The 13,175-nt window shown below is 36.2% G+C and overlaps 1 protein-coding gene across 5 annotated transcripts in view; it reads left to right on the top strand.

Annotated features, from left to right (window-relative positions):
* GRAMD1C (GRAM domain containing 1C) overlaps window positions 1-13,175 on the top strand; it is a 117,603-nt gene that overhangs the window by 64,274 nt on the left and 40,154 nt on the right. For 4 of the 5 annotated variants that reach the window (XM_033211229.1, XM_033211227.1, XM_033211228.1 and 1 more), the window contains 3 exons: window positions 4,155-4,270; window positions 7,248-7,380; window positions 12,044-12,206. In XM_033211229.1, the coding sequence (XP_033067120.1) occupies window positions 4,155-4,270; window positions 7,248-7,380; window positions 12,044-12,206 (412 nt within the window). Of the gene's footprint in view, window positions 1-602; window positions 946-4,154; window positions 4,271-7,247; window positions 7,381-12,043; window positions 12,207-13,175 lie in introns of those variants that run through there. The other variant, XM_033211230.1, reaches the window with a different exon arrangement.

Below are 13,175 nucleotides of genomic sequence, written 5' to 3'. Positions count from 1 at the left end.
GATTCTTTATTTAGAAGAAAAATTTTCTTCTGAGAAATAAATAGGAATTACTGTTTATTATAGTCCGGATCACTGCCAGGGAATTATTCTAAATACACTGAAGTCAGAAATATTTTCAAAGAAAAGAATTATTGAGTAATCAAAATGTTGCCTTAAACCTTTCAGTGATGAGAGATGTGCCAGGTGCTTAGTAGAATTGTTCCACCTGAACAGCTGGCTCTTCCTGCTATTTCCTTATGTTACATTTATAGCACTCAGAGATAGAATCTTTGGTTGTTGTAAAGGATTAATGCAAGAGTCTGGTAGGAATACTACATCAGTACTGGAAAAGTGGCATATGAAGAAGTAATCATGACATTCCCAGAATTGCATAGAAATTACTAGCATGGAGAAGAAGATTTAACCTGTAATATAGTTAATTTTAAAGATGAGGTTAAAATAATATTGTGATAGCTGTTTTACATCAATTTAGCATAAGCAAAATATTTTTACTTTCATTTTGTTCTTTCTAATCTGTGAGTAGAACAGAGAAAATTAGGAACTGTCCCTTTAATAAAACGCTGTTTACCTATCTTCTTCTTGTAGGAGTGGCTTAGGAACCTGTAGAGTGAGGTATAACTTCCAATTCTGCATTCTGACCTGCAACCTTGGAAAGAGTGCTGGTACTACAACCAGGAAGTGACAGATAATATACTTTAAACTACATTAGAAAAGCTTTTCATAGCAAAATTGAGAGATTAAAGCAACGATTATTTTTACATGGTTGTCATTAAATATTTGGAGCTCTGCTGTGCATAGAGACGGCAACATACTTAGAATACACAGCTTTCTGGGCCAGAAATTGATCTTCTGACTTTTGAGCCTTATCTGATTACTGCTTGATTCATCTTTATTTTGTTCAACTACTCTGTAGGCTGAAAGGGAGAGACTCTCCTTGGTTTGCAGGTGGGTAGTCAGCTTGTGTTTAAAATTTAAGTTGTTTTTGAAGACTACTAAGGTAGATTGTTTTTGCTGCTGATTATTGAAAGACTTATGAATATCAGGCTGAGCATATGTTGGAATGTTTGAATGTTCAGCATGGCTGTAAATAACCACACTTTTATGAAAACTGGACAACTTGATAGAAAACGTCATTTTTAACAAATTGGCAAATCTATAAGATGGTGAATTAAATGAGTTCTATTTTGTTTTCCATTAACCTGTTATATATATTAAATTACTAGCTTGAAAAATATATTGCAATTACCCTGCTATTAACTTCCTGCTAGTATTTAATACAATATTTAAAACTTTTATGTAGTCAAATAATATTACTTTTTTGTTGTTAGTATTTTACTGATAAGTTTCATTTCTTTTGCTGTTAGGAAGCTGCCTGAGTATACATCATTGGTTTATTTGTTTGCTTTAGTCTGCCTTTGGAATAGTTTGATATCAATTATTTAAGAAAAGTTTTTATAAAAGATTAATCTTACACAAGTATATTGAAATATTGCTTGCTTCTTCTTACAAAGTTAACCATCCTAGTATGATATTAAAATATTTCAAAGATAATTTCTTTGGAAGAATGAGTTAATTAGTAGTATGAGTTGTTATTGTGAAAAAAGTTTACAAATGACTCATTTGGAGTGGAAGTCAGAACATAAATGTGTATGTTCCTTTAATATCAAGGACAGTGGTTTCTTAATTTTCTCTACCACTAATGGTCCTTTTAATGTTTTTTTCTGTGGACAGTGTGCTTCCAAAGATTTTGTCTTCCAAATAAGGGGTATACATTAAATAATAAATACTAAAACATCACTACTTGTTAGATATATATTATTTCCGGTGAGAATTTATCAGCCTGTGGTATCCATTGTAGGTTAATATAGTTCAGCTCAAAACAGAGGCTTGCCATTTCACTTAACTTAAATAGCTTTATTTTAGATAACTAATTGGATATGTTTGACTTTTTGAAATATTATCTGATAATAATATCTGATGATAATATCTGAATTTTCATCATCTGCTCTTGTGGAATCCTGGTAATCTGGGCACAGCCGATTGGGAACTAGTGGTTTAAAGTGCAGACATTTTGTTCTTAATATCTTTGAAGGTCCATGAAATGTAATGAAGGTCATCTAGTATAACATAACAAAGATGCCATAGTTACTAGACGGAGAAGAAAAAAGGAAGAAGAAAAAGGAAGTAGTATTTGTTGTAGGGAACATTGGGGAGGAGTTCAAGGCATCTGTGTTTTGGCCCCATCAAGTCTATACTTATCTCTACTATTTCTCAACTTAAAATTTTTACTTCAGTTAGGCTGATAGACTACTGACTTCAAAAGAAATGTTACTTATGTTCATGTATTTATTATGTAATTTTAGTTGCTTTCTGTCTCTTCAACTTTTCCCATTTCTCCATTCCCCCATATTCTTCCTTTACCTCAGCTGAAAACACTTCTCCAACATGAACTTTATCTGATCACTCTAATCCACAGTCCTGTTTCCTTCCTTTAGACTTTCATATCATGTTGACTCTACCAGTACTTTAGTGCATGATCATGTTATATCTTGTCGTATAACTTAAGAACATCCCATGTCTCTTCAGCTATAAGTTGTTTGAGGGCCAGGAGCTTAACTTCTACATTATGTTTTTATGTTTATTCTCCTTAGCATCTAGTGCAGTAACGCACATTTGTTAGGTACTAAATAAATATCTGTTGAATGAATGAGAGAGATTATCTTACTAACAATTGCTTCAAGTGTTATGCTACTTCTTTACACCTTACTTAAGCATGTAATTAGCTATCTGTAATGTTTTCAGACATCAGACCATTGGTTATCCTAATATTGATATTTAATTTTATTTTTCAACTGGAAGCCATTATCCTAAATAATAATAATACTGTTTTTGTTTTGCTAGGTAATGCATGAGTTTGTTGTATTTGCTGATTTCAGAATGGATATGCTGCCTACAAAAAAAGAACAAGCTGGACTTTATTAAAGATAAATCGAAGGAAATATTCTGAAGTCCAGACACTTGCCTTTTATATATTAGGAAAATATAATTTAAGATTTATTGATATATAAGGTTTTTAAAGTGGTTAAAATATTCAGATACATTATGGATTAAGAGGACAGGTTCTGAGCTGACAGGACTGAATGGTGATTCAGTGGTCATGGTAGACTGATTAGATTGCAGAGCTAAACTGAAGATCAGAGGCTGGGCACTGTGGCTCATGCCTATAATACCAGCATTTTGGGAGGCCAAGGAGGGTGGATCACTTGAGGTCAGGAGTTCCAGAGCAGCCTGGCCAACATGGTGAAATCCATCTCTACTAAAAATACAAAAATTCGCCAGGTGTGGTGGTGCACACCTGTAATCCCAGGCACTCAGGAGGCTGAGGTAGGAGAATCGCTTGAACCTGGGAGGCGAAGGTTGCAGTGAGCTGAGATCGCACCACTGCACTCCAGCCTGGGTGGCACAGTGAGACTCCATCTCAAAAACAAGCAAGCAAACAAACTCCAGATCAGTAATTACCAGAAAATATGAACAAATTATTATTATTATTATTTTTGAGACAGAGTCTCGCTCTGTTGCCCAGGCTGGAGTGCAGTGGTGCAATCTCGGCTCACGGCAACCTCTGCCTCCTGGGTTCGATTGATTTTCCTGCCTCAGCCTCCCGAGTAGCTGGGACTATAAGTGTGCGCCACTACGCCCAGCCATTTTTGTAATTTTTTTTTTTTTTTTTTTTTAGTGGAGACCAGGTTTCACCACGTTGGCCAGGATAGTCTCTATCTCTTGACCTCATGATCTGCCCACCTAGGCCTCCCAAAGTGCTGGGATTACAGATGTGAACCACTGCACCTGGCCTGAACAAATTATTCACAGAAAGAAAATTTAAAGCATTTTAACCTCCCATTTACAGTAGTTATTATAATATGTACTTTAAAATCATTTTATCTATTCCTTTTATGAACTCTGTCAGACAGGTTTTATTAACCCATTTTTATAGATACAGAAAATGGAGGTACAGAAAGGTCAAATAACTACCAAAGCCACATATCTAGTCTTTGCACAACAGGTCATTTTGACTTCAAAACTCATGTTTTGAGTCTCTGTGGTATTATATTTTCTGTTTTCCAATGCTCAGTGTAATTTTCCTGTCCTTCTAGAGCCTGAGTAAACAGGAGTTCCGGCAACTGCTCCAGCAGAACTATGGCCCTGAGCTAGGTTTCAGTGCTGAGGAGATGGAGAACTTGTCACTGTCAATTGAGGATGTGCAGCCAAGGTACAGCAAACTGTTTTGAAATGTCAACGTTGATCAATTATTAATCAAAGCACAATTATTTTCCATTCGACTAATTCTGAATTTCTATTAATTTATCTTTGGCTGCCATTTGCCCCTTTGTTCTCTGTGGTGGAATGGGGTGAAAGGTGGGGACAGAGAATAGTTTGCTAAATAGGTAAGCACAGATGAGATATATAAGGAAATGTTAACTATGTCATTTAGGGTTTACTTAAAGTCTGGTTTTAGTAAGCCTTTTTATCAAGGATCTGGAGAAGCACCTAGTGAAATCTTTGCGTTTATAGATGACAGTAAAGTAAATTATGTGGTAGGTGTTTTGAAGGATGCAATAATACGATTTTTCCTCAGGAATTCCCTAACATAGTGCTTAGCATGTGGTTGGCACTCCATAAATACTCAAAACATTAATGGAAGGAGCATATAGCCTAAGGTGGAATGCAAACAATTGTAATACAAAGTAGATAATGGTAAGAGCCATAACAGAGTAACAGATAATGTGATAAAGAAATTAAGAGTACAGAGAGACTATTTTTGACTGATGAGGATTCTTTTAGAAGAGTGGACATTTTTATTAACCTCTTCAAGTAACAGTGCATTATGTCCAATGGAAATTGAGGCTATTAGCAATAAAAACAATGAACGAGAATACATTAAAATTCTATAGCAAACATTAGCTGAGTGAAAAAAGCCAGTCACAAAAGACCATATATTGTGTGATTCCATGTATGTGAAATGGAGTCTAGAATTGGTAAATTTATAGAGACAGAAAGTAGATGGTAGTTGCCAGGAGCTGATAGGAAGGGAGAATGGGAGTGACCACAAGTGGGGACAGCGTTTCTTTGTTGGGGTGATGACAATGTTCTACAATTAGTGGTGATGGTTGCCCAACTCTGTAACCCACTGAACTGTACACTTTACATGAAGTGAATTTTGTGATATGTGGATTATATCTTAAAAGATGTTATTTAGAAATTTTATAGTAAATCTTAAAATGGAAATATTTTGAAAGTCTCAATGTATGTGCAGAAATTTTACTCATCTAGGTAATCTACTTATGCTGATCCAATTTATATCTTCGCTTAGCATCAATATTTTATAGGCTTTTTTACATCATTGCACATGTATATTTTATTAGCTTTCTGTAAAGTTAAGACTTTCCATTGTATTGCTCTCCTTGAGAAGTTTCGTAGCCTCTTGCCAGCTCTGGATTTGGATAGAAAAGCAATTACTCTAATGCAAAGAGCCTTGGATTATGGTAAACAGGATCTGGATCTTAGTTAGGGTCACCAAACAGCTGAGCAACCTCAGGCAAATCTTTTCATTTTTTTGATTCTCAGTTTGTTCGTCTATGAAATGAGGCAGCTGAACTAGATTGTCTTTAAGGTCCTTGCCAACTCGAAAAGTCTCTAGTCTTTGAGGAAAGAAAGAATAGTTGTGACTAGCTGCTGTTTTCTTCTTCTGGTGATTGAATGCTTTTTTTTTTTTTTTTTTTTTTTTTGAGACAGAGTCTCACTCTGTTGCCCAGGCTGGAGTGCAGTGGCGTGATCTTGGCTCACTGCAACCTCTGCCTCCTGGGTTCAAGCGATTCTCCTGCTTCAGCCTCCTGAGTAGGTGGGATTACAGGTGCCACCCAACACACCTGGCTACTTTTTGTATTTTCAGTAGAGACAGGATTTTGCCATGTTGACAAGGCTGGTCTTGAACTCCTGACTTTAAGTGATCCACCCATCTCGGCCTCCCAAAGTGCTGGGATTACAGGTGTCAGCCACTGCGCCTGACCTGAATGCTTTCTTTTCTTTTTTTCTTTTTTTTTTGAGATGGAGTCTCACTCTGTCACCATGCTGGAGGGCAGTGGCGTGATCTTGATTCACTCACTGCAGCCTCTGCCTCCCTGGTTCAAGCAAGTCTCCTGCATCAGCCTCCCAAGTAGCTGAGACTTCAGGTGCGTGCCACCACACCCAGCTAATATTTTTGATTTTTTTTTTTTTTTTTTTTTTTTTTAGTGGAGACGGCATTTCACCATGTTGGCCAGGATGGTCTCGATCTCTTAATCTCATGATCAGCCCGCCTTGGCCTCCCAAAGTGTTGAGATGACAGGCGTGAGCCATCATGCCCGGCCAGCTTGAATGCTTTCTAAGAAAGTGTGTGGCAGGATCCTCATTCTCTCTTCTACTTCTTTTCCTGTTCTTCAGTCTCTGAAAGAAGCAAATCTGTTTCAAACCTTTATTTCCTCAGTTCTTCCATTTTCTTCCTCTTTATTTGCAATCTCTCCTTCCTTCTTCCTCCTCCTTTCCTCTCTATTTTTCCACATCTCACCTCCATCCTGTTGAGCACTGGAAATTGGATCAGTTGTGCTCCCATTGTATTTAATAGATTTTCCTTTCTTTTTGCTCCTTGAGAAAGGGAAAGCAGATCCCAGGACATTTATTATAGTATTGGCCATATGATCATTTGACAGCTGTTTGTTAAACCTTGTTCTTAGGGCTGGGAAGAGTGAGGAGGCAGGAGTGGCCAATGGACTTAGGCTCAGACATCTTGAGTGTCCACTTCTGGGAGGGCTTCACCATTTCAGCGGGGGCTGAGTCAGAAGGAAGGAGATACAAAACTGCCTTCTTGTGCGGCCTAGTATCTAACCCAAACATGTACTCTGTACCTGAAATTTAAATGAGCAATTTTCAGTTGATTAGTTACTGTTATGGCCATTTGTACTTTGTTAATTTTTTTATGTTTTTGAGATTTATAGAATCTCATGTGAGTGTATCTTGTTTTCAGAAATGATATCAACTTGCATGTAATTTAAGAAGACAGCCTTGTTATAAGTAGACATTTATTTGTTATATTACAGTAATCCATTTTTATCAAACTGTTTTATCATAGGAAATGACCTCAATGAGGCAACCAAATAATTTATTGGTGTGGAGGTGAGCTTCTATTTCTATAATGATGTGTTTTCTTACAGAAGTCCGGGAAGAAGCAGCTTGGATGACTCTGGGGAGAGAGATGAAAAATTATCCAAGTCAATCAGTTTTACCAGTGAATCAATTAGTCGAGTTTCAGAAACAGAGTTATTCGATGGAAATTCATCAAAAGGAGTTCGTATATGATATCCCTTTTAAAATATATCTGATACTGTCATATCTTAATCAGAATACAAGATAAATAAGGATACAGTATACAAAATGTTAAAAATAAGAGATCACGCTCCTACCTTATTTTAGGAAAAAAGTTTAAAGTCTGTTAAGTAGCAGAGGTTATGTGGGAAAATATGTGGTTTTGTTCAGAGCTATATAAAAAGCAGAGCTACTGAGCAGTTTTACCTGAGCATCAGTCTATAGGGGGATTAATATCATTAAAAGAATAATAAGATGGAGAAATTTGTAAGTAGTAGAATTTTCCCCAGGGAAAGTACTGTGTGTGCTGTAAAGAATCTGTTTTTCTTTTTCTTTCTTTCTTTCTTTCACAGAAGGCAACAGCATGGAGAAAGAATCTGTTTTGAAGGGAGAGATGAGCCCCTGAGCAGCATGCTTGAGTAACAGTAGCTGCTTTTTAAGCTTTTTAAGCAGGCAGGTCCAGTTAACTACTAGGCATTATACTCAGTTACTTAGTTTCTTCTTTTGCTTTCTCAAATATCATTGTAAGCACATCAGTTTTATTTATTTGTTTATTTACTTTTTTGAGATGAGTCTCATCTTGGAGAGGCTGGAGTACAATGGTGTGATCTCAACTCGCCGTAACCACCACCCCCCGGGTTCAAGTGATTCTCCTGTCTCAGCCTCCCAAGTAGCTGAGATTACAGGCACGCACCACCACACCTGGGTAATTTTTTGTATCTTTAGTAGAGACGGGGTTTCATCATGTTGGCCAGGCTGGTCTCGAACCCCTGACCTCATGATCCACCTACCTTGGCCTCTCAAAGTGCTGGGATTACAGGCGTGAGCCACCATGCCTGGCCAACACTTCAGTTTTTTATTCCAATGAGCTTCAATCACTTGGAGTCATTATTTGATTCTCAGTTTGCGCCCTCTGCCAATGGGAGCCTCTTCAGGCTGGTTCCTTTGGTCTTTTGAAATGACCAGTATCTTTGATGATGTCCTTTCTTTCTGGCACAACAATATATTCTAAGCACATTTTGTATGTTTTCTGCCCCAAACCATTTTCTTAATGAGCCATAGATTTTCTTAGTGAAGAATGGTATTTAGAAACCATATTCTGAGTACTAGGAGTGCTCCTACTGCAGAGCTTTTGTTCTGTTGATTGGGGATGCAAGTTTGGGGGCAGAGCTGAATTTATTTAGAGCAGGGTTTTGGCTTCAAATCATACCTCTGCCACTTGCTAACTGTATAAGTTAATTACTTAACCTTTGCTTTTCTTTTCTCAACTGTAAAGTAAGGATTATACTTTATAAGGTCTTTTTAAATAAGAGTTAAATAAATTAGTATATATGAAAATACCGTCATGCTCTGCATAATGATGTTTTGGTCAAAGATGGACTGCATGTGTGGTGTTGGTCCCATAACGTTTTTGTTTGTTTGTTTGTTTGTTTGATATGGAATTTCGCACTTGTTGCCCAGGCTGGAGTACAGTGGTGCGATGTCAGCTAACTGCAGCCTCTGCCTCCTGGGTTCAAGCGATTCTCCTGGCTCAACCTCCCGAGTAGCTGGGATTACAGGCGTCTACCACTATCCCTGGCTAATTTTTTATATTTTTAGTAGAGATGGGGTTTCCTACGAACTCCTAACCTCAGGTGATCCACCTTCCTAAGCCTCCCAAAGTGCTGGGATTACAAGCGTGAGCCGCTGTGCCTGGCCAGTCCCATAACATTTTAAGGGAGCTGAAAAATTCCTTTGCCTAGTGAGGTACCATCATAACATGGTAATGCAATGGGTTGCTCACATGTTTGTGGTGATGCTGGTGTAAACAAACCTGTGCTGCCAGGCCTATAAAGGTATAGCACATACAATTATATAAGTACATAATACTTGATAATAAAATAATAAATCATTATTTTAGAGTGTACTCTTTCTACTTCTATATACAAAAACAGTAAACTTTGAAACAGCCTCAGGCAGGTCCTTCAGGCGGAATTCCGGAAGAAAATATTGTTATCATAGGAGATGGCAGCTCCCTGAAGCCCTTCTAGTGGTACAAAACGTGAAGGTGGAAGACAGTGCTATTCATGATCCTGATCCTGTGTAGGCCTAGGCTAACGTGTGTGTTTGTGTCTTAATTTTTAACAAAAAAGTTTAAAAATAAAAAACTAAGAAAAAATTAAAAATAGAAAAAAACTTTTAGAATAAGTATATAAAGAAAGAAAATATTTTTGTACAGCTGTCCAATGTGTCTGTGGTTTAACCTAAGTGTTTTTATAAGAGTCAGAAAGTTTTTAAAAATTTAAAAGTTCATAAAATAAAAATGTTATGGTAAACTAAGCTTAATTTATTATTGAAAAAACAATTTTTTTGTAAATATATTGTAGCCTAAGTGTACAATGTTTATAAAGTCTGCTGTAGTGTTCAGTAATGTCCCAGGCCTTCACATTCACTCACTACTCACTCACTGACTCACCCAGAACAACAGAACTCAGTCCTGTAAGCTGCATTCATGGTACAAACAGGTGTACCATTTTCTAAATCTTTTATACCATGTTTTTACTGTACTTTTGCTATGTTTACATATGTTTAGATACACAAGTACTTCCGACCATGTTACATTGCCTATAGTATTCAGTAGAGTAACATGCCGTCCAGGTTTATAGACCAGGAGCAATAAACTATACTATATAGCCTAGGTGTGTAGTAAGCTATACCATCTAAATTTGTTAAGTACACTCTATGACAATGGCACAACAATAAAATTGCCTAATGATACATTTCTCATAATATATCCCTGTCATCAAAGCAATGCATAACTGTACTTAGAATAATTCCTAGCACACATTAAGTATCCAATAACCATAAGCTATTATAATTGAAGGTGAATCTGCCTGTGATCAGTAATGATCCTTTTCCACCCTCCCCCAAGGAACTTCCAGTATCTCCTCTGAGTAAATGTTGGGAAACGTTGAACGAAAAGATATTTATGTGGAAGGCCAGCATGTTATCAACTTGTTTTGACCAGTCATGCATCTACCTCAGCCTAGTTTTGTGTTATGGGTTTCTTGCAAAACTTATTCATCTAGAGACCCTTAGTGACTTACTACTGGTGCAAGGGAAGTGAATAACTTAACGCTTTAAGATCGATCATACATTCATTGGTGTTCAGTATAGATGTTTTCAGGTTATAGAATACAAGTAGTATAGAAGTTTAGCCATTTTTTTTCTGTTTGCATTCAAGAGCCATGTGATGAGATTCTCAGATATCTACAAAGTATCATATGTCACTTGCTTTGCCTCATTTTCACTTCTAACAAAGTTGGAAATAACAAAAAGTCAAGAATAACTTTTTTCCAATAAAATATGTTTTTAAGTTATGAAATTAATACTCTTTGTAAAACTTCATGAAATACAGTAGAGTATACAAATAAATAAAAGTCATCCAGATATCAACCACTGAAAGACAGTGTGACTCTTACTTTTCCTATAAACATCTATCTGTATTCTTTATAGTAGGAAGTAGAACTTAATTAGCAACAAGAGGAGAAGCATAAGTGTGGAGCTATAGAGAAGTGTACTTTACTTAGCATCTGTTAAGGGGTCCTTGGTTTAGCTAAATAGGCATGTTGCTTTGTAGTGTGGAACTCCCAGATAAATCAAGTCTTGATTTTAGCAATAATCTCTGCTTGAAGAATCAATCTTCTGACTAGGGTAATATAATCCTTTAATAAATTGTGTCTTGGGTCCCAGTTGTTATTCTGCTATCTGGGTGGCCATTGGAAACCTGTATCGTCCCTGGAGCTGATTCTGCTACTTAGTGCTTCTCAGGGGTCTCATGGGACAGGAAGTAAAGTGCTCTCTTTCATCTGTGTACATAGAGAAAATGCAAGAAAATATTCTGTGTATGGTTTATATAGACTTTTTGTACTATTCCACTAAGTCTGATTATAATACAGTACTATTTTACTTGAATACTAACATAGCAATAGCATCATACTTTAATGCCTAACATTAAATTTATTGTAGAGATGATCATCTTTATTAAACCCTCCCAGAAAGTATAGATAGCATCATGTATTAAATACATCTTAATGCCTAATGTCTTAGTCCCGTTGCAGCAAAGCCAATTGTGTTTTTATGAGTTTGCTATGAAATTAATTTGTTTTAATCTTCTCTCTCCCACTGTACTCATATGTGACTTTTATCTCTCCATTTTCTTTCCATTTCCCCGTTAGGTCTTGAGAGATGGGTGAGTTTTCTTCCTTGAGATGATGGGGCAGGCATTGACTGGGGAAGCTAACTGGGTTTGGTTCTTCTCCCTTGTCTACCCTGAAGAATGGATTGTTCTATTATTTTTGTCCTTTGTCCCCTTTTCCTTCTGCATAAGTGACTTATATGATCTGTGAAGCTCTTTTTCTATGATGTTTTTCATAAACTTGTTTATTATTGTGTAGGATGACTTTAGAATGGTGTATATTATTTACTCGTATTTTATGGACTGACATTTAAAAGCATTGGAAATGTGATGCGAGTGTAACAAACAAAATGCTGTAAATATTTTTCAAAGCGCAATATTTCAAAGTATGTTTAATATTAAAGTTCTCACTGCAAAATCTAAGCTAAATCTGTTTTTTATTTTGAAACTGGATTGCTTACCTTTTAGGGATTAGGCAAAGAGGAGTCCCAGAATGAAAAACAGACCAAAAAGAGTCTCTTACCAGCTTTGGAAAAGAAGTTAACTAGAGTGCCATCAAAGTCACTGGACTTGAATAAAGATGAGTATCTTTCTCTGGACAAAAGCAGCACTTCAGATTCTGTTGATGAAGGTAAAGAATTTCTTATAAATTTTATTAAAATTTCAGTTATGTCTTTTTATGTTTATCTTTGTAATAGGGGTGTGCAGATTGAGAATTTAGTTTCATTAGACACAGTCTCACCCTATAAAGAACCAAAAAAGGAATGGAAGCTTATAGAAAATAGTAGAAAGAGGCTGTTAAATCTAATGTATTCCACTGTCTTCAGAAGCCTGGAATCTGAAAAGCTTCTTTGCATTTAGCTTTTAAATGTGGTGTTAATAAAAATTCTGTATGCCCATTCCTATATACCAGGCAGTGAAATATGCTCACACGTCATAGGTACAGTGACATATTATTTCATTTAGGCTATCCCTCATTTTCCTGGTAGGGAAAATAAGACTAAATCTAAAATCATGCAGCTAGTTAACTATGCAGAACTTGAGTTAATGACCAGGTGTCTCCATCCAGTTTTCTTTTTACTTTACTTCAATACTGCCCAAATTATTTTCTTTTCCTCCTTTTTAAAAAAGACACCTTAGCAAGGTTTTTCTAAACTTGTTTTGTGTATAATTATGAAATCTAGTAGTTATGGCAGGGATGCATTCTGACATGAATACTAATTTAAATTATTGGGTAGCCTCCAAAAGGAAATAAAGAAGATTCTCAAAAATTCTAGAGAGGAAATCTTTCTCTCTTTAAATGGTTTTTTAAAAAGTGTACTCATCAGTGTTACTCCAATATTTTTGTGTGAAGATGCGAGCTTTTGACTGTTGTTATGTTTTAGCATAATGGGATGAGTTTTTGAAAGCAAGAGCATGGAAAGTTCATCATAATTGCTCCTGACTTTGATTTGTTTTTACTGTAGTCAATTTCCATTTAATTTTAATTCACTTTTAGAGGAACATTCTATATTTGAAATTTATTATAAAGATAAATGATAATAATATTCCATATGGCATTTAAAAAAAAACTTATTTGGCTGGGCACAGTGGCTCACGC

The sequence above is a fragment of the Trachypithecus francoisi genome, unplaced genomic scaffold, assembly GCF_009764315.1.
Source record: "Trachypithecus francoisi isolate TF-2019V2 unplaced genomic scaffold, Tfra_2.0 Lachesis_group0, whole genome shotgun sequence".
Taxonomy (NCBI): Eukaryota; Metazoa; Chordata; class Mammalia; order Primates; family Cercopithecidae; genus Trachypithecus; species Trachypithecus francoisi.
This window is presented reverse-complemented; position numbering and strand designations above follow the sequence as displayed.